Source organism: Microtus oregoni, unplaced genomic scaffold (genome assembly GCF_018167655.1).
Source record: "Microtus oregoni isolate MIOR12 unplaced genomic scaffold, Mior012 000028F_ref0000031, whole genome shotgun sequence".
Lineage (NCBI taxonomy): Eukaryota > Metazoa > Chordata > Mammalia > Rodentia > Cricetidae > Microtus > Microtus oregoni.
This window is the reverse complement of record NW_024543087.1, coordinates 9,447,777-9,469,830: the sequence shown is the minus strand read 5'-3', so window position 1 is coordinate 9,469,830 and position 22,054 is coordinate 9,447,777. Positions and strand designations below refer to the sequence as shown.

Sequence of the window (22,054 nt, the reverse complement as noted above, 5' to 3'; positions counted from 1 at the left end):
GGTTGAGAGGCACCATGTGGGTGCTGGGAACTGAATCTTGGTCCTCTCCAAGAGCAACTAGTGCTCCATGGAGCCGTCTCTCTAGCCCCACTATCTGTCAATCTCTGTGTATTCACTCTGTGTTTGTGTGTGGGGGCCAGAGAATGACTGGGTTTTCCTCCTCATCTCTCACTTTGACCTGGAACTTGTCATTTGTCGAGGCTGGATTGCCAGAGAGCCTCAAGGCCCCTCCTATCTCCTCTTCCCCTAGTGCTGGGATTACAAGTGTGCGTCACCGTAGATGGCTTTAGTTTTCATTTCATTTTAATTAATTTGTTTATTTTACATGGGTTTTGGGGCTAACACCCAGGTCTGTGTGGCAAACATTTTGCTGACTGCACTATGTTCCCAACTTAACAGGTCTATATTTTAGGGTACTTCTCTTTGGTTCAATGAATTGTCTCTCCTGTGACCTCAAGTTGATGTCATTAGAGGGCCTTGACCAGGCGCCCCCGCTGTAGAAGCAGTTTCCTGGTGGCTAGTAATCACCCAGTGTCCATGTCCCCAGGGGAGGTGCTGATCGCCCTGGATCTCTCATCGCAAGAAGCGCCCCACCATCTATAGGAGATCAATATCCCCCCAGGTACTTAACAATATCCTGACCAAGGGAAGCGGAATGATACAGCAGAGGAATTGATCTCAGAATGCCCAAAGACAAGCCAACATCAGGAAGTGAGAGCGAACCTAAGTCAAGGGTGTATGTTCCTGTCCAGTTTGTGAAGAGGAGTGGACGTCAGGGGGCTGTTATTCAGCAAAAACACCCACACCATTGTCCCTGGCTGGGCACCCGGCCCCTAGATCGTCTGTCAGAGGCATAAATTGTCAGCGTGCAAGGGGAAGAGGTGACTCTTGTAGCTGGGCTTGGTAAAAACAAATCTCCGCCACCCCCCGTCCATGTTCTAGTCCCATCTTAATTATCTTATTTTTATGTTTTGAGACAGGGTCTTGAACTCGTCATGTACCAAAGGTGACCTTGGATGTCTGAGGCTCCCAAGGCCTGCACTTAGGAGCCTCAACCATCACCGGCCTGCTCCACCGTTCCTGGTTTATGTGATGAGCTGGGGATCAAATCCATAGCCTTGTGCCCATTAGGCAGGCACCAGCCTGCTGAGCTACGTCCCAGCTCCACTCTCCTCCTGGGCTGTTGCAGTAGATTCTGAGTGGCCACCTGCTTTATCCGTGGAAGGGGGCATCGCTGTAGAATGGTACCTTGTTTCATGTCTTTGCCCTGAGTCCCTCAGGGACGTCTCCTGGTACCTAATATCAAATTCTAGTGCTTCCCACACCCACCAGGCTCTTCCATTCTGCCTGGTACTAGGACAGTGTGTCCGTTCTGCCTGCACCATTTGGGACACACCAGCTTTCTTCTGTCCTGTCAACCTGCTGTGCCTACTACCTCCCCAAAATTGTTAGTTATGATCCAGAGCATGGTTGTTTTGTCTAGCTGGCACTTCTGGCCCTTGTTCTTCTGTTTGTTGCTCGTACTAACAGGCCTCCATGACAGACAGACTAGGTTGGATCTTGTACACAGCAGTGTACTGTCGCTCTCTGCATCTGGTTTTCTAGGGAACTTACTGTGTGGGTAGGGTGAAAGCTCTGTTGATGAAGCACTTGCCATGGAAACGTGAGGACCAGAGTTCCATCCTCGGCAACCACACAAAAGTCAGGTGTGAGTTCAGCTCTGGGAAGTGAACACGGGATGATTCCTAGAGCTCCATGGCCAGGCAGGCTAGCAGAATTGGCAAGCAGTAGGTTCAGTGAGAGACCGTTTCTAAAAAATAAGTCCTGTCACAATTAAGGAGGACACTCACCTTTGACCTCGGACCTCTGCACACATCCACACGTGTGCACACACAATGAAGTGCTGATTGATGCTGAATGTACTCCTTATATCTCTGTAGTTTCCCATCCCTCAATGGAGCACCATTTCCGTGAGGGCAGGAATGTGTCTTTGTGTCTCTCTTTCTCATGTGACTACTTAGGAATCAAATCCCAGTCCACTGGGAGAACAATAGTGTCTTTAACTGCTATTGGCCCCCATGTGTCTGAGTATTTACACATATGTGGGTACTCATGCTGACATCTGCAGTATGTGTGTGTGTGTGTGTGTGTGTGCGTGTGTGTGTGAAAGAGAGGATCAGAGGTTCACGTTGCTTATCCTTGGCTGTTCTCCACCTCATCTGTTGAGGCAGTCTCTCACCTGAGCCCACAGCTTGCAGCTTTGGCTGAGTGTCAATGGTTAGCTGGCTCTGGAATGCTCTGACTCCGTCTCCCAAGGGCTGTGATGACAGGCTGCCATGCACGCGCAGCACTTGAGTGGAATCTGAGTCCTGGCCCTCGTGCTTGCGTGGCAGGTGCTTACTCACTGCGCCGTCTCCTTGTCCCCCAGCTTTGCCTTTTGCATGATGGTGACAATGGAAGTGGGACAACAATTATGAGGAGACAGTTTTGTTTACTGGGAACACAAGGGAACACGAATTCACCCTCTTAGGCACAGCACTGAGCTAAGCCCAGAGGGACGCTCCATTGAGGGAATTCCCCGAGGACTCCCAGTGCAGTTAGTGGAGACGTTCATAGCATCACTGACAGTATGAAGAGCTGTACTAATAGCAGTCTTCAGCTGCAGCTTGCTGGTGGGAGAGCTACAGAGGCAGGTGAATGCTGCCTAGAACTGAGTCATATATATTTTATAAAGAACTCATTTAAGAGGTGGCCCTGGGGTGAAGTCGGGAGTGAAAAGGGATCAGCCGTGTGACTCTTTTGGTGAAGTCGGGCATTGGTTTGCTCTCGCCTGGCAAGCCGAAGTGGCAGATGACCCGTGGAGCTCCCTGAAGGATGTCCACCTGCTATGGTTGCTGCCCTAGCTGCTGTGTGTATGGTCTGAAGCCCCAAGGAGGTCACTGCCTAAAGCTATTCCATCAAACAGGCAGGATTAGTAAGCTTGGTCATGGGGACACACTCAAAATTCTGTTATGTGAATGTGTGTCTGTAGACCTGCAAGGAACACGGATCCACCCCCTCCCCTCTTCTCTTCTTTCTCCCTCTCTTCTCCCTTTCTTTTTGAGACAGGGTCTCACATCTGGCCTTGAACTCTCTAGGTAGTCAAGGATGACTTTAAATCCTGATTGGACTGCTACCTCCCAAGTGTTGAGATTAGGGGTGTGCACCCCTTGCGACAGACACCTTTTCTCTTTTTTATCTCTTCTCTCTCTCTCTCCTTCCTCCCTTCCCTTCCCTTCCCTTCCCTTCCCTTCCCTTTCTCTCTCTCTCTCTCTCTCTCTCTCTCTCTCTCTCTCTCCCTCTCTCTCTCTTTCTTGAGATGGGAGTCTCCCTGGTCTCAAACGCTTTGTGTGTGAGAGGGGATGAGGTGGGGGAGAGATTGACTTTCTGTCTGTGTGTCTGTCTGTGCATACATGTGTAGAGTTCAGAGGACAATTTAGGGTGTCATTATTTAGGAACTGCCACCTTGCTTTGTTTGAGTCAGGGTCTCTTGTTGACCTGGGCTCACTGATTTCTCTAGGTGACTGATTGGCCAGAGAGCCCCAGGAATCCTCTTACCTCTGCCTCCCCAACACTGAGAACACAAATGCCACCTTGTGCCTGTTTGTTTCTTTTGAACCTAAGTTCTAGGTGTGGATCTCAGGTCTTCAGGGGTGAAACTGATCTCAAGCATATAACAAGAAGGCTGCTTATTTGTCCTGGCTGCCCAGAACCGAAATAATCACACAAACCATATTATTAAAACACTGCTTGACCCATTAGCTAACCCGTTTTTATTCATCTGTATACTGCCATGTGACAGCGGCTTACCAGCAAAGCACATCTGTCTCCTGCACCGGATCCATGGCATCTCCCTGACTCTGCCCTTCTTTCTCCCAGCATTCAGTTCAGTTCTCGGCACCTACCTAAGTTCTGCCCTATCAACAGGCCAAGGCAATTCCTTTATTCATTAACAAAGAAAAGCAACACGCAGACAGAAGGACCTCCCATACCATGAGCCCTCTCTCCAGATCCTGGCCTTCAACTCCTCCTCCTCTTGTCTCAGTGCTGGAGAAACAGATGAGTATCGCCATGCCCACCCCCTTAGCCTTGTCTTTCTGTGGAATTTCCCTTTGCTTGAGGTGATTCGGCTAGTCAGGGGTTATTCAATTGACAGGCTTCCATGAGAGCCTTTTCCCGTCTCTCTTGCTAAGAAGCCTTAGATATTTTCTCCAGAGATGGAGTGATGCAACCTCCAAACCAGATTTGGAAGTTATCAAAGGGCTTGCAATGTGGTGATATTTGCTAATCTCTCTGTGTGCTTCAGTCTCTGCTACATGGAAGGATCATCACTAATGCCACGAAAATGGCTCCCATTATGGAACGCCACGTGCTCCCTGACACATGGATAAGCCTGATGTCACTCACTGTGTGTGTCTTGAGAAACAGGAGTCGCAGCTTGTATCTACAGAGCGTCATTACAGCCTGTGCCCCTGCATAAATAGGCCAGCTACCACAGTTGTTAGGGTTTCCTTAGTTTATATGTTTTGGTGGGTGATGCATTGTGCTTGCTGAGTGCCGAGGCTTCTAAGCATTTTTCAAACACTGACCTAGCTCGTGTCCTTGAAGCTCCCGTGCGGGGATAGATTCATCACCAGTGCCTTTGTTGCTTGTGTCTTTGTTTGGTGTGTGAGTCTGATGTTAGGTTAGAGACCATTCTCTTTCAGAACTCAGCCCACTCCTCCCCCCTGCTTCTGGACGGTGTGGATCAGCAAGCCCCCAACCTGGAGCCCGCACTAGCCACGCCCCCAACCTGGAGCCCGCACTAGCCACGCCCCCAATTCCTGGAGTAGTTTGCTCTTTGAATTCTGTCCTCTACCCTCGCCTTCCTGCCCAGTGACTCTGGCACATAGACTGGCTTGCCCTGGTATGAAGCCCTTCTTCCTCTCTAGGAAGCTCTAAGAACAGGGAATTTTTTGTCCTTTGGAGCTGAAGGGGACCGAAGGGTCTGTACCCGCCCCTCTGCAGGACCCCTGCTATCCACCATCACTCTATTCATATAGTTCTGCTTTGGACCTGAAGTCCTGTTCTCCACGCTCAGAGTACTATCATGACTGCCCATGGCTGTATCTTCCCCAATTAATTCAGCCTTACTGATGGGCTTTTCATCCCAGCTCCCTTTGTGCCAAACCACTCCTAGTATCTTTTAATATTTATAGCAATTCTCTGGTTTAAGAAATATTTATTCCGATAGAACATCCCCATTGTCTCAGTGTGTGGGTGCATCCCTCGTGGTCCTGAGTTCCTTGCTCGTGCTCCGTCTCCTTCTGCTCCTGATTTGGACCTTGAGATTTCTGTCCGGTGCTCTCATGTGGGTCTCTGTCTCTGTCTCCTTTCATTGCCTGATGAAGGTTAATATTCATGAGGATGCCTATGTGTTTGTCTTTGGATTCACCTTCTTATTTAGCTTCTCTAGGAACATGAATTATAAGCTCAATGTCCTTTATTTATGGCTAGAAACCAAATATGAGTGAGTACATCCCATGTTCCTCTTTTTGGGTCTTGCTTACCTCACTCAGGATAGTGTTTTCTATTTCCATCCATTTGTATGCAAAATTCAAGAAGTCCTTGTTTTTTACTGCTGAGTAATACTCTAATATGTATATATTCCATACTTTCTTCATCCATTCTTCCGTTGAAGGGCATCTAGGTTGTTTCCAGGTTCTGGCTATTACAAACAATGCTGCCATGAACATAGCTGGCCTAGGTCTGAAAAAGCATGGGATAAATCCGGACTAGCTGAACATAGCGGACAATGAGGAATACTGAGAATTCAAGAACAATTGCAGTGGGTTTTTGATCCTACTGCACGTACTGGCTTTGTGGGAGCCTAGGCAGTTTGAATGCTCACCTTACGAGACCTGGATAGAGGTGGGCGGTCCTTGGGCTTCCCACAGGTCAGGGAACCCTGATTGCTCTTCGAGCAGATGAGGGAGGGGGACTTGATCGGGGGAGGGGGAGGGAAATGGGAAGCGGTTGCGGGGAGGAGGCAGAAATCCTGAATAAATAAATAAATTAAAAAAAAAAAAACAAACCCAAACATGAAAAGAAAACCAAGGTAGCTAAGATGTGGAAAAGTTTGATTTCTTGTGTATTTCTATTGGCGATGCAAGATGGTACAGCTACTACAGAAAAACAGTGTGATGGATTTAAAAATAAAAATAGGAATTTCTCTATATATTGCTAAAATAAAAAAAATTAAAAAAAGAAATATTTATTACAATAAACCTCAAAACTGAGAGTTCTACCCATTAACACACTGCTGCCCCATCCCCGAATCCCAGGAAACAGGGGATGCTGCACCTTTCTTCCGAGTTCAGGGGTTATAAACACAGCTGTTTCTCTAGGTATAGACTGTGACAAGTTCAGACTTAGCTGGGAATGGCTTCCACACAGTGGCCTTTGAGTTCAGCTGGTGGGAATTCTGGCCCAAGAGGCCATCCGTCCTCTCTTTGGGATTATGTGTTCCTTGGAGAGTGCATTGTGTGTCCTCAGTTGTCCTGGGAAGACCCAAGCAACTGCTATGTGACTCCGTGTGCGCCCCACAGGCCACGCCATGCCCCCATTTGTGCTGTAGGGACATGGAGATTTCAATCTAGTACGTGGTAATTTCTCGTTTGTTCTTCCAGGTTCGTTTAATTAGATGCCAGGTGAAGCCAGCCAGCCAGGGGATTTCAGTTGGAAACTGTATTTGTTCTAGAGCCTTCTGAGGTAGCCCGGTCTGATTGCCCATAGATCACACTGACTTCTTGGTGCATTAGTGCCTGGGACTAATTGCCTGCTTGGCCTGGCCTGCCCTGCAGGCCTGAGACTGCTGACTGGGTAGCTATTAGACTTCTGCTGAGTGCTTTGGTTCCCTGCCAGCCTGGGAGGTGTGGGTCTCGCTGGGGAGCAGAAACTGAGCAATAAAGGAACACTGGGTGTGAGGAACCCTCAAGAGGGAGCGACGGGAGAGGCTGAGAGAGGAAAGGAGGGTGCCATGAGTACTGGGTGACAAAATACCCCCAAAAACAACTTGAGGAAGCTTATTTTGGCTTACAGATTGAGGGTGCTGTCCGCCATGATGGCAGAGGCATTCCAGCAGGAGCGCGAGACAGCTCTACAGTCAGCAGCACGCTTCCCGCTTCGCTTCCCGTCTCTGTTAAACCTCCCTGGAAACGCCTTCATAGCTGCACCCGGAAGTGTCTTCTAGGTGATTCTAGGTCCAGCGAAGTTGGTGACCCCCTGCAGCTCCCGGAAGCATTCTTCCCTCAGTGGTTTGTGTTTCCGTTCCTTCCAAGCTGAGGCTGGCAGCTAGGGATTCTTGAGATTCTTGAGTACCCTTGGGTCTCGGGATCCAGCAGGACCCTCTCTGCCTTTGAATTCCTGTCTGTATGTTTGATCTATTTCTTGGTCAGTGTTTCCTCCTTTTCACCTCCCTGCATTAAAAATCTCCCCCCGCCCCCCCGTGTGTGTGTAGAGATGGCCTGATTGGCTAAGAATTCATACTATCCTTGCAGACGACCCCAGCTCACTTTTTCAGCACCCATTTCAGGGAGCTCAGAGCCACCTGTAACCCCAGCTCCAGGGCATCTGATGCCTCTTCTCCACAGGCAGCTGCGGTCGTGCACATATCCACACATTAACGCGCGCGCGCACACACACACAGACACACACACACACACAAATAAAATCTTAAAAATAATTGGGCTTGTGGAGAGATGGCTCAGTGCTGGCTGCTCTTCCAGAGGACTCCTGTTCAGTTCCCAGCACCCACTGGAGCCTTCTAATCATCTGCCAGGTCCAGGGATCTGATGCCCCCTTCTGGCTTCTGTGGACACTTCATGCATGTGGTACCCTGGCTTGCATGCAGGCAAAACATCCAAATATATAAAATCAAAATTAAAAACTTCCTTTTGAAGTTGAGGCGCTGTGTCCTAAGGTGGGAGTTCCCCTGACTTTTCTCTCTGAGGAAAGCAGTGTGGTGTAAGGACGGGGAGGGCAGCCTGGGTACTTGGCTACATCTGCTTCGTCCTTGTGTGTTTTTGCTGGTGGTGGGGATTGAGCACAGGTTATCGCCCATGCTAGGCAAGCTGCACTGAGCTTCACCTCCTGCCCACAGATCACACCTGCTCTGGCTTAGCTCTAAAACGAGGGAGTTAGTCAGCCTCTCTGTGCCTGGGTTTCCTCATGTTGCCAAACGGGCGGTCATGGTACCTACCTTCTACATCATAACGCGAGGCGAGAATTACTGGCTGTTTTTATTTTTCTCTGCACTCGCTGTTGTTTCCCACAGTCTGGCACTGGCATGATGCCTCAGCTCTAGATACACCAGCTAAAGAAACAACAACCCTGCCACTCACGTGAAAAGCCAGGCACCCTGGTGCTGGAAGGGGCTTAATTGCCAACCGGCCTCGCCCATCAGGGAGCCCCAGGCTCCAAACCTGTGGTGAGAGCGTTTGAGGAAGACATCTGATTGATACCGACTTCTGATCCACACAGTCTTTTGGGAGTCCTTGTTTTTCAAGACATCTGAAAACCCATGTGACAATAGTCTTTTCTTCTATAAGGGATTTTCAGTATGATGGCAGTTGTCTGGGTTTCTAAGAGGATGATGGGGTTTGGATGCTTTCTGATTGGTGAGTGATTGGTCATACAGCTGTCATTTGGTCATTAGCCTGAGTTTCTTAAAATTAATATGGCCTTATTATGACTTTCACATGTAGGAAGCGGTGGGTGCATTGCCATCATTTCCAGTGCTGGGCACGTGGATTTGGCAGTCATGTGGTTTATTATCAGTCAGTGTGCTGATTGTCAATTATCAGCCAGTGACTAAATTTTCAATCTCTGTTCTGAAGCAAGGACCAGAGCTATCACGTACCGTTCCCCTCCCTCAGAGGAACCACAGGTTTGGTTCCATACCATATTTCTCACAGATGTTGGTAGTTTCTGTACAGTGGGTGCTTCAGCTCACTGTGGACCACTCTGTAATCTTTCAGACACTGTTTCTGTCAGGTTTTGAGAGCAGAAATAGAGTCACCAGTTCAACACTGGGCAAGTGCGGGTACCCAGTTGTTGGGGGAAGTAGTGAGCATTATAATTCCTTGTGTTAAAGACATTCCCAGGGTGGAGAATTGGATGGGTAATTCAGGGTGCTTGCTGCTCTCGCAAAGGACCCAGGTTTAGTTTCCAGCACTCACGTGGTAGCTTACAACCACCTGGAACGACACTTCTGGGGATTCTGACCTCTGTGAGCATAGGGATGCACATGGCGTATGACATGTATGCATGGCACTCATACATGTGGTATAAAATAAATCTGAAAAATATATAAAGCTGTCCCCATTGGCCCAGGAGGAAGGACCCGTTGACTTCATGCAGCGCTGTTAATTCTGTGTCACTCTGAGTAGATGACAGAGACAGCTGAAGGAGGAAGGATTGTTTTTGACTCATGCTTCCAGAGGCTCATTCCATGGCTACCAGGGCCCCTGTGCTTGGGCAAGCACCGTGGCAGCAGCTTTATGTTCTGTTAGTTGGAGAGAGAAGAAAAAGTGGATGCTTAGTGGGTAGTAGGCCTGCCTCCGCCACACCTGGCTTCAGCAGTCAAGTGACCTCCTGGCGGTTCTTAACTGTGTCAGCATGCCAACATTCCTGCTCCTTGCAGTGAAAGTGGGGCACACCCTTCTCACAGGCTCTCTGCCTTTTTCTGGCTCCCCTCTTTATTTCTCCTGTCTACCTCTCTGTTGGATGCTATAGTCCCTTGTGTTCAAACCCACTCCTCCCCACTTCCCTCCTTCCTGGCATGGTTTCTGGTCCCTTGTCATCAGCTCAACTGCGGCTGCCAAATGTAGGTTTTAACTAGTCTCTATCATTCTACCTATCCACAAAGACTCAGGAGTCAGCGATTGGGGTGAAAACCTGCCAGATCAGAGAAGTCACTGGCTCATCTCCCTTTTGGGATGGAGACCCAGCAAGAGAAGCATCTCCCTACTTGTCCCAAACCAAAAAGATTGCAAAACTCCTTAGTCCCTCTCTACTCCTTTCTGTGTGTCTCTCTATCCGTCTTTCTGGCTCCTCGGTCCTCTCTATGGCTAATTCCTGTCAATTAGTTGCTGGCTCCTCTCCTGGTCTAAGGTTAATTTTATTAACACAGTCTTGGAGTTTCAGAGTTTGGTCAAATATCCCACATTCATTGATGGAGGGACTTCATAAACCACGATCTTGTCCCAAGTCAACACGTCAGCTCTTTCTGCTTTTTTCTCCACACTGGCATTCCTTTCTGCAGAATTGTATATTAAACACGGCTGCTGGAATTTATTGGCATCTTTAGTTCCAACACCACCCTCAGCCCCCAGCAGCTATGATTCACCCGTGTCTCTCTTCCCTTGTCTGGACGTTTCCCACAAACAGAATCTGACCACATGTCTTCTGTTGCCTCCGGCTGCTTAAGCCTTGCGTCCTTTTGATCTCATCCCTGTCGTAGCCTGATTCATTTCATTCTGATTGTCGAATGGTGTCCCGCAGCAGACGTCTGTCATTTTCATCTGCACACCAGTTGACGGGTTCCGGTTCTTGTCTGCTCTAAGGGCTACCGCTCTGTGTGTTCGCTCCAACTTCTTAGGTGCCAGTGGTTGTGTTCCATTCCGCTTAGGTTCGTAGGCGCGCCTGGCTGTGCTTCCCCAGCAAGTGTTCACTTTCCTTCCAGCTCTGCGGGAAGGATGCAGATTCCCACATCCTCATTGCTTGCTATTGTGTGTGTTTATTGTCGGCATTGCGAGTGTGTGTGAAATGGGGCTCATTTGCATTCTGCTAACGACTACGGAGTGTCTCTTCTCGTATAATTGTGTGGTGTTTCATCTACACCCCAGTTTAGTTTCTGCTGCTGTGATCCTACAGCTTGGTAAAAATACAACCTAGGGAAGAAACGGTTTATTTAAGCTCCTGGGTTAGGCTTACAGTCCATCATGGCTGGGAAGCCTGGGTAGCGGGAATGTCAAACAGCTAGACACATGGCAGTTGCAGTTAAGAGCAGGGAGGGATGCCTGCAAGCCCGAGTGACACCCGCCAGCTTTCTCTGCCATAGCCCAGGAGCATCGGGAACGGCGATGCCCACTTACAGGCTGGGTCTTCTCACCTCTGTTAAAGGAATCAAGACAGTCTCCTCCAGACACGCCCACAGGCCAACCTAACCTGGACAGTTGCTCACTGAGATACTCCTGTTGATTCTAGGTTTTGCCATGTTTATAATTAAAACCACGCAACACAACTGTCAACCTCACTGGGCTGGAATCACTCAGGAATCACCCACCTTGGTATGTCTGAGCGTGTTCCAGAGAGGTTTAACTGCGGGGAGAGACCCATCCTGATGTGGGTGGGACCATCCATAGGCTGGGGTCCCAGGATGAATGAAGAGGAGAAGTGAGCTGAGCACCAGTGTTTATCTTTCTCTCTGCTTCTGCACTACTGACATGATGTGACCAACTGCCCCATGCTTCTGCCATCGTGTCTCCCCGGTCACAACAGACTGAATCCTCTCAATGAGCCCAAGCAAACCTTTCCTTCCTCCCTTAAGGCATCTTATAACAATCAAAAAGGAAATGATGTATTGTTAACCATTTTACCTTGGTTGGCAAAATGGGATCTTATGCCTGATTCTGACTGGGTTATGCATCTTTTTCTTCCTTAAAAATAAGATTTTACTGTATAGCCCAGGCTGGCCTCAAACTTGCTGCGTAGCCCAGGCTCATCTTAAACTTCATCTTCCTGTCTCAGCCTCCCAGATGCTTAGATTACAGGTGGCAGCTGGCTTCCTGTTGTGCCATTGAGGTGAAAGTCTGTCCATGCTCTGGCTGTGTGTTCCTATGATTTGCTGGGTCTGTTAGAGACTGCGTGACAGTACCCCTCAGAGACTGTGTGGCAGTACCCCTCAGAGACTGTGTGGCAGTACCCCTCAGAGACTGTGTGGCAGTACCCCTCAGAGACTGTGTGGCAGTACCCTTCAGAGACTGTGCAACAGTACCCTCAGAGACTGTGCAACAGTACCCCTCAGAGACTGTGCGGCAGTACACTTTACCCAGAGGCTCTGTTGCAGTCCTGCCTGTTGGTAGGCCATACTCGACTTTGGGTTGCTTTTGTGTCTGCCCTGGCTTTGACTCTGTCAGTCTTCTGACAACTCAAAGTGTGTGGGTGGCTGGGGCCTGCTCTGGCTTCTGCTGCCTCTGTGTCCAGATGTGGGGGAACCCAGGAGAGAGTGGGGTCCCCTCTGCTGCCTCTGTGTCTAGATGTGGGGAAACCCAGGAGAGTGTGGGGTCCCCTCTGCTGCCTCTGTGCCCAGATGTGGGGGAACCCAGGAGAGTGTGCAGTCCCCTTCCTCATGAATCTTGTGGTTAGATCCCTGACTAGTCTGTGGTTGTAGCCTCCATCTCATGAGGCCTTTGTCCTTACTGTGCACCTGTGGGGCATCTTTGCTGCTTTAATTGACAGTGTTCCCAGGTGCACGGGCTTGTCCCTCTCTGCAGAGAGCACAATGCCTTTTCTGTTGGCCTGCCTGGGTGAACTATTAGCATAGCAGGACAGTCATGGGAACGGCCAGACTTGGTGCTTAGGACAGTCTCAGCTGGGTGTGCAGCTGACACTCTGGGGGTCAGGGCTGGTTCACCTTCCTAGTCCGTGCTGGGAAAGATGGAACCCCTGTAGTAGGCAACCCCATCCCTCCCTGCTTGACAAGGTCTCCCCAGCCTTTTCTCATACTGTGGGTAACCTGCTTGCCACCCTCTGCTGAGGCCTCTTAATGTGAAGACGGCTCCTATTCCAGGTACCGTGGGGTCACCCCCCCCCCCCTTCACTTTGCTCAAGTCCATGTCAACATTGTACCGTCTCTTCAGTTCCGTTTCCTCATCCCCAGACCTCAGTTCCTCAGCCCTGGGAGCCTCTTATGAGTTACAGCCGACTAATTGACTCGCTTCTGCCATGATACAGTGTCACAGCTGGAGTCTCGGTTTTATTTCAGTGACTGTCACCTGCTCTCTTACCTCTCCACACCCCCGCAGGAAAACTGGGACGTAATAGGTGCTCAGAAAATCATTTTGAGAACCGAATGCTGTTGGGGTGGATCAGTGGGAATAGCATCTGCCACACAACCCCGAAGATCTGAGTTCAGTCCCCAAGGCCCACATGATGGAGAGAACCGATTCTCAAAAGCTGCCTTGTGACCTCTGCATGCATGCTGTTGGTACCTGTGTGCACGTGTGTGTGTGCGTGCGTGCACACACACACACACACAAATAAGATGACAATGATAATAATCATTAAATAAAAAAAAGAAGTGGAGGGCCAAGACTGTGAACCAGTTAGTAGAGCACTTGCCCAGCGTGTACCAATCCCCGAGTTCAGTCCCTGGTGTGTATAAACCAGGTGTGATAGCACACACTTGTCTAGCATTCTGGATTTGGAAGATCAGAAATTTCTCAAGGCCATCCTTAGCGACATAGTGATTTTCAAGCTATCCTGGGCTACATGAAAACCTGTTCTAGGAGAAAAACGAAAAGACAACAAGTCGAGTGAATCCTTGGCCGTGAAACTAGAACCGTCTCCTTCCAAACCTTGTTGAACTTTTTTGGGCTCTTTAACCATAATGTGAATCTATGTACCCAGAACATGTGACCCACACAGACCCATGAGAAAGAGCCTAAGCACAGCTGCCCACCCTGAGGCTGAGCGTGAAGCGCCACACACTGGTTAATCCTGATGCTCAGTGGGGCGGGGTTTTGAATCACTTAGATTCAAAACACACCTCGGGGCCTGTCTGTGTGGGAGTCTGCAGAAAGGCCTCACTGAGGAGGGAGAACCCACCTTGAATGTAGGTCCCACCATTCACATGAGCTAGGGAACTAGATGGAATAAAAAAGGGAAACTGAGCTGAGCACCAGCGTTCATCTGTCTACCTAATTCCGGCTGTGGGAGCAATGTGACCAGCTGCCTCACACCCCTGTAACCACGCACTCCCCATCATAATGGACTGAGAACTAAAATAAACAGTTGCCTATAGTTTTTTTTTTAACTCTTTGGGGTGCCACTACGTAGCTCCCAAATAAACATACAGAGACTTATTCTTACTTATGAATGCCCGGCCTTAACCAGGCTTGTTTCTAGCCAGCTTTAATACTTAAATTATCCTGTTCCTCTTTAACTACATTTTGCCTATGGACTTTTTACCTTTCTTTATTCTATTTATCTTTCTTTCCTTCTTACTCTGTGACTGGCTGCGTGACTGGGTGACTGGCCCCTGGCATCCTCCTCTCCTCTTCCTTTTCTTGCTCCTCACTCTTTTCTCTTTGTAAGATTTCTCCTCTTATTTATTCTCTCTGCCTGGCAACCCCAACTATCCCTCTCTTCTGTCTAGCTATTGGCCATTTAGCTCTTTATTAGACCAATCAGGCATTTCAGGCAGGCAAAGTAAACTTAACAAAGTTAAATGCAACATGAAAGAATTCAAAACATCTTTGCATCATTAAACAAATATTCCACAGCATAAATGAATATAGCATATCTTAAACTAATATTACACAACATTTTCTCCTTTTTTCTAAATAAAATGAAAGGATTTTAATTTAATATAGTAAAACTATATACAACAAAACAGTAATACAGTTACATTTACAATATTCAGTCCATTTATATTTAGCAAATTCAGAGAAAATACTCCCTTGTCTTAGTGATTCCAAATTTTTATATCTAATTTACTTTCTATTATAGCTAAGGAAAACATAACTCTATTTAGTCTTTAATGCTATCAAAGACTTTAGAAGGATGTAATATTACCTAATAACAGACATCTGGCTGCCTGGTTAGTCAACCAAAGTTCCTGTGCAATGTTGGGATATCCAATCTTCAGACCTAGAATATCTGGCAGACTTTTCAGTGAAGCAGGAATCTCGAAGGACTGTCCTGATTTGTCTCGGCAAAGTTCAAAAGTCTTTTTCCTGTGTCCCATTTGTACAGTCTGCACAGCATTCTGTCAGCAGTCAGGCAAGAGCAGCTTCTTGCCAACGACTAGCCTGCCACAGTGAAAAACTCCATATAGAGTTTCTTTGATGCCAATCATCCTTTTATGAAGAAAATTGGTGCTACCAGGGGCAGATGTGACTCGTTGTCATGAAAAAAAACTTAGGTTATTAAACATCTTAAATGTCATAATCTGTAGGTCTCTGAAGAGTTTGAAAATCATCTGTCTAAACTACCTGTTTAACCCTGAAAACATACCTAATGTGACTATAAGTTTGATTATTATAGATTAACTACTTCATTTTCTTAATTATACATTGCACTTTTAAGTGAGCTATATAAGCACAATACCCAAACAAGAATAGAAACATAAATATGATATAACAGAAATAACTTTAAATTTGTATTAATATGCCCAAATCCATGCCAATGCAAAATATCTGAGATTAATAGTTATCTTTTTATCCTGCATTCCCCTAGATAATAACAAATATCCATAACCCACCAAATAACCAAAGACCATCCACTCTGCTTCTTGGGAATATGGGCATCATGGTCTCTACACTGCTTCTTGTTGTCTGTGGGCAAAAGCATCTTTAGGGTCCCTAAGAAAATTGAGACAATGGCTAAGTCCTGGGAAAACCAGCTGTTAACTTTTGTTGATATACATCACCTGCCAAGATGCAGGAGCTCTCCCTCCATCAAACGGGTCCATATTAACCTGGAATGAATCCATGGCCTTTGGTTTTCCATGGAAACAAAAGCATAACTTCTCAACATAGCACATATTTTTTGTCCTCTTTTTTAAAGTTAAGGTAGCCCTAAAGTACCTAGGTTGTTCAATTAAGCCGTCTTGTTCACAGTCCCATGTCTGCCAACAGCTGTCATTTGCTCATCAGAATTCAAAAAAAATCACAATTAACACCGCATCATACAGGATCCAGACTCTACCTGGATTATTCCTTTCTATATTACTTTACTTCTTTCTTTAAGATTTTATTATTTATAAACTATTTTTTTGTCCGTACTAATTTTCTTTCCTTAAGCCTACACACATTGTTAATCACACTGGAACTTGGTTAGAGTTTTTTTCTGTCTGGATCTCTTTAACTGCTTATCTTTTAGCCTGTTTTGACAGCATGATTCTTAACTGCTAAACAACACAGCTAGGACCTCTGCCGCAGCTTTCACAGCCGGTTCTGCCTGCTTCTCGGGTCTTGGAGTGCCAAGCCTGAAGCTCTCAGGCCAGGTTGGAGGTAGGTGACCGAGAACTACATAGAACCCCTCAACTCTGGAATGCCAGTGCCCTGCATTTTTTCTCAGATTTTTGTCTCTGTATAGTATGAAAAAGGCTATGATATACGGGCCTCACATTGGAATGCCAAAATGTAGGTTTTTTTTTTCTTTTTACTCTTTGGGGGACCCACTACTCAGCTCCCAAATAAATACATGGAGACTTATCTTACGTAATGAGCGGGCTTGTTTCTGCCAGCTTCTAACTTCACTTATCCCATTTCTCTTTAGCTATGTTTTGCCTTTGGACTTTTTACTTTCTTTATTCTATATATTTTCCTTTCCTCCTTACTCTGTGGCTGGCTGTGTGACTGGGTGGCTGACCCCTGGCGTCCTCCTCTCCTTTTCTTGCTCCTCGCTCTTCTCTTTCTCTCTTTTAAAAAAGATTTCTCGTCTTATTTATTCTCTCTGCATGCCAGCCCTGCTTATCCTTTCTCCTGCCTAGCTATCGGCAGTTCAGCTCTTTATTAGACCAATCAGATGCTTTAGACAGGCAAAGTAACACAGCTTCACAGAGTTAAATAAATGCAACATAAAAGAATGAACACATCTTTGCACGACTGAGCAAATATTCTGCAGCATAAACCAGTGTAACGTGTCTTAAACTAATATGCCATAGCGGTTGCCTTTGCCGTGTATCTTGTCACTGCAATGAGGAAAGTCACATACTCTGCCAGCTGTGTTTCTGTGGCCCTCCTCTCTCTTAGAAAAGAACACAGATTCCCCTGAAGTCTCATCTTGTGGGCCTCGTTGTAGGTTCACCAAGTAGGCTCATTACAGTTAGCGCACTGGCTTCAGACATGGTGCAGCCTTATGATTGCCATATGAGCACTGGGAAAGGGTTAGTGGTGTGACTTTGGGACTGTAATGTGCATATTGGGAAGGGGTTACTGTAACTGGATGAATTTCCCTGTCTAGCCCGGTACCAGTGGACCTGTTTCTCTCCCATCCGCTGGTCCCTGCAGCCACTTATAAAATAATCATTCAGAGGCTTAATATTAATTATGATTGCTTGGCCAATAACTCAAGCTTATTACTGGTTAGCTCTTACATATAAATGAACCCATTTCTGATTATCTGTGTATCACCACATGGCTTTGTTCTTTAGTACATCTTGTTTCTACTGGGCTCACTGGCTTCACCCTGACTCCACCTTGTTTCTCCCCTTATCTCTGCTTGGATTGGCCCCCCTAGGTATATTCTGCCCTGCCATAGGCCAAGCAGCTTTATCCATCAACCAATAAAAGCAACCATTTTTGCAATGTGCAGAAGGACATCCCATATCAGGTTTCAGTCTATATTTAGGGTTGTATTGTATACATTGGGGAAAAGGTTTTTTTCCCATGTGGTGGTTAGTTTTAAATGTTAACTTTGGCACAAGATGAAGTTAACCTGGGCAGAGTTTCACCTGAGAGATTCTTCAGATCAGGCTGGCCTGTGGGTGTGTCTGTTGGGATTATCTTTGATGGTTAATTGATGTAAGAGGACCCAGCCCACTATGGATGACTCCATCCCCTGTGGGAGAATATCCTGAGCTGTACAGAAAACAAAAGTGGCAGAAACAGACTGTGGGATGCTAGACTAGCCTGGACTTAGAAGTCGAATAAACCCAAACCCTTTCTCCTACCTGGCTTTTTGGTTAGGGTGTTTTATTATAGCAACAGAAACTAGAAGGGTCTTCATTTAGAACTGTAATGTGCACGTTGGGAGGAGGTTACAGTCTACTTGGATTGCGATATACACGTTGGGAAGGGGTTGCTGCCTAAGCAGATTGACCTGTAGGTCACAGAGATGATGGGAACACCAGAGAAAACCAGCCAGCTTTTTTTTTTTTGGCTTTTGCAAAGAGGGGAATCGTGGCTTTGAATGCTCAATCACTTGTCCATGAGTGAGTGTGGACATGTGTGGTTGCCTGTGCCCTGATAGGTGGGAGTGAGGCTGTCTGTGTAGGCATGCCTGGCTTGGTCTGTCTGAGTGTGTGTGGGTGTGTGACCACAGGTGTGAGTGTCATATATGCACAGGTGTTTATGGGCTGGAGCGTGAGGGCCTGTATGCACTTGGCGTTTTTGTGCACCAGGATGCATCTAAGGATGTTAGCGATGGATTCACGTCTTCAGTCCTTCCAGAAGGGCCTCTCCAGAAGTCAGGCCACTAGAACAAACGGGGCTTTCTTCTTGGGTTGATCTGGCTCCTCCCACTTAACTCTCTTCTCTTCCCCCAGAGCAATCATCTAAATATAATTTAGCAACAAAAATGGTCTCTGTACGCCATTTAGTTCACCTGCACAGCAGCAAAATTGCGTATTACAGCTCAAAAACACACATACATACACACCCTCACACCATACACACACTCACTCACACACACACACTCACAGACATACAGATACACACACAGGCACACACATATACACCCTCACACCCCACACACCCATATATCCCCCCCCCCATACTCACACACTCACCCTCTCAGGTTGTAGAGGTTAGGTTTGTTTCAACCGTTTAAGACCTTTAGAGTTTTATCTGGCAGTTTTATTTGGCTAATGCAGCCTAATCCAGAAATATGGTTCACTTTTCTCAGAATGAAAGCCCCAACTTTCAGATGCAGCTCCAGGCTGGACTTGACAGAGCCGTGACCCAGTGGGAAGCCAAGTTTAATTTCTTTCTTCCCAGGAGCTGTGACCATCAGGAATGGCTTTGGTGCCAGGTGCATGACTGTCATCTGTCTGTCTCCAGCCGACTTTACTTTGAAAGGCCATGCTGAAGGAACACGCTGTCCCTCTGTGCTAAAACCCTTAACGTCTGTAGACACCATCCCGTCCCTCTGATAAGATAAACACTTGAACTATATTTAGAAAATAAGTATATGATTTCCTCCTCCCTCCCTCCTTTCTTCTTTTCTCTCTCCTCACTCCTTCCCTCCCTCTTACCTTCCTCCCTCCTTTCTTTCTTGAGACATATCTCATGTAGCAACCTAGGATGGACTCACATCCATCATGTGGCTGAGGATGGCCTTACCTTCCTGCTTACCTTAACTCCTTACCTTCCCGCTTCCTCCTACATGCTGGGATTAAAGGCACGTGTCACCACACTTGGCTATTTACTTATATATTTACTTTAACCTTGAGATCATTTACTTTATGTGTGTGGGTATTTTGTCTGCATGTCTGTGTACCATGTGCGTAAAGTATCCTTAGGAGCCAGAAGAGGGCGCTGGATGACCTGGAGCTGGTGTTACAGAGAGTTGTAGAATATATGAGGTTCTGGGCCTTGGACCCAGGTCCCCCAGAACAGTCAGTGCTCTTAACTACAGAGACAGCTCTCTAACCCCTATTTTTAAAATTTTTATTTATTTGTTTGGTTTTTATTTTATATTATTTTGTTTTTTGAGATAGGGTTTCTCTGTCACTTTGGAGTCTGTCCTGGAACTAGCTTTTGTAGACCAAGCTGGCCTCGAACTCACAGAGATCCACCTGCCTCTGCCTCCCATGCACAGATTAAAGGCAGGCTCCCTATTTATTTTTAAGATAGAGTCTTATAGTTCAAGCTGGCCTGGAACTCATTATATAATCGAAGCTGACCTCTCATATGAGGCAATCCTCCTGCCTCCACCTCCTGAATCCTGGGGTTCCAGGCGTGAGTCCCTGAGCCCATCTGGCTTGAAAGGAAAACTTGGTTAATATTCTTTAGTAAAAACTGTTTATTTTGCATTTATGTTTCAACTGTTGTGGGGCCAGAGCTTGGTGCAGTTGGGAGAAGGCTTACCTAGCACTGGTGAGGGCTGGGAGTGGATCCTCAGGGGCTGGGCACTGACGCAGTCAACTGAGTGCTTACCTAGCAGGTGTGATCCCCAAAACTGCCCTTGGTGCCTGTCTGCTAACCCATCATGTGATAGTCTGGAGTAGGAGGATTGCTGAGAGTTTGGGGCTAGCCTGGGCTGTGGCACAAGATAGTCCCCTCTGCCCTAGAAAAATAGCGTCATTTATACAGTGCCTCAGAAAGTTCCTAAGTTATCACCTAAGAACTTGTTAGTTGTTTGAAAAAAAGTCATCAATTAAAAAGTTTTTTCATTCTTAAATAACCACAGTTACTTGTAAGTGGTAATATGTGGACCCGTGGGCGTGGATAACTTCCCAAGCCTCAGAGTCCCTGGGCATCCCACTCACGTGTGTGTGGGGGCAGTCAGTGCTGCAGACACAGCCTAGAAACCCCTCCATGTGAGCCCCTCTGTGGCTGAGACAACCTCCACCCCAAGATCCTGGGGTTTGCCTTGAACTTAGTAATTTCTGAACCCTTTGAAAAGGCAGACTTGGCTTGCGCTGTGATAAACAGGGTGTTGAAATCCCTGGGTCCGCAGCATGGCCATGGAGCACAACACGGCTCTCACAGTGGGAGATTTATCTTAGTGGTAAGGTGCGAGTTAGATCCTGGGAACAATGCCGTGTGTGTGTGTGTGTGTGTGTGTGTGTGTGTGTGTGTGTGTGTGTAGACAAAGACCCAGCTTTCACTTCAGAGGGACTTAGAGAGTTTATTCTGAGCTGAGTGTGAGAACCATGGCTTGAGAACATGGACTCAAGTTACCCCAAGTGACGCATGCCCCGTGGAATGATTACATGCAACTATACAGCCACAGAACGGAAGGTCACCAGGCAATGCTGGTGGGGATGGCAGTTAGGTGCTGGCCTTCATCTGCCATCTGCTGAGGGTCTTAGCTTTTGGAGTGCAGAGAGCCAGTGGTCTCCTAAGAACGCGATGGGTCCCAGGGTCCCCTCTGCTGTCACAGTTGGTGCTGTCTTCCGTGTGTGGTTCCTCTGAGTCCTGAGCGGAGTTCTGGTCTCTGACTTTGTAGATTGGGTGCTCCAACGTTGTTTTTGGTTTGGTCTCACTCTTACTGTGCTGCGCGACGGGGATCTGACTGGAGAGAAGTCACGTGCTGTGGTCTCTCTGTTCAGGTACTTTGTGCTGGATTTTGAGGCTGGCCTGCTGCAGTATTTTGTGAATGAGCAGAGCAAACACCAGAAGCCCCGAGGAGTCCTGTCTTTGTCTGGAGCCATCGTATCCCTGAGTGACGAAGCTCCCCACATGCTGGTCGTGTATTCCGCCAACGGAGAGATGTATAAGCTGAGAGGTACGTTGTCATTCTGGTGACGTTGTGAGGGCCTTATAACTGTGTTACGGGAGTGGTTCTGATTTGTGGCTCTTTTGTTTCTGTGGGGGAAAATCGCTTTAGAGCTGGATAGGGGCTCCTGCTGCCAAACTAACAGCCTGAGTTTGAACCCCTGGTCCTACTTGATGGAAGGAGAGAACTGACTCCTGGAAGTTGTTCTTTGAGGGCTCTCTCTCTCTCTCTCTCCCTCTCTCTCTCTCTCTCTCTCTCTCTCTCTCTCTCTCTCTCTCTCACACACACACACACACACACACACACACTAAATAAATATGATTAAAAACCAAAGAAACCACTCTAAAGTTTGAAAAACAAAATAAAACTAAAAACAAAAAAAAACCCCAAACCAAAAAACTCACATTTTTGATCCCAGCACTCAGAACACAGAGGCAGGAAGTCTCTTTGCATTCAAGGCCAGCTTGGTGTACATAGAGTTTTAGGCCACCCAGGACATAGTAAGACCTTGTCTCAAAAACAAATAAAAAAAATCTTTAAAATAAAAAAATACCTTTAATAATTGACCAGAGTCAGGGTGACA

The 22,054-nt window shown here is 47.1% G+C and overlaps 1 protein-coding gene across 2 annotated transcripts in view; it reads left to right on the top strand.

The window, feature by feature from the left end:
- The window catches only part of Osbpl10 (oxysterol binding protein like 10), a 236,862-nt gene that overhangs the window by 58,105 nt on the left and 156,703 nt on the right, over nt 1-22,054 (top strand). For both annotated transcript variants that reach the window (XM_041677227.1, XM_041677226.1), the window contains exon 2: nt 21,305-21,480. In XM_041677227.1, the coding sequence (XP_041533161.1) occupies nt 21,305-21,480 (176 nt within the window). The remainder of the gene's footprint in view (nt 1-21,304; nt 21,481-22,054) is intronic.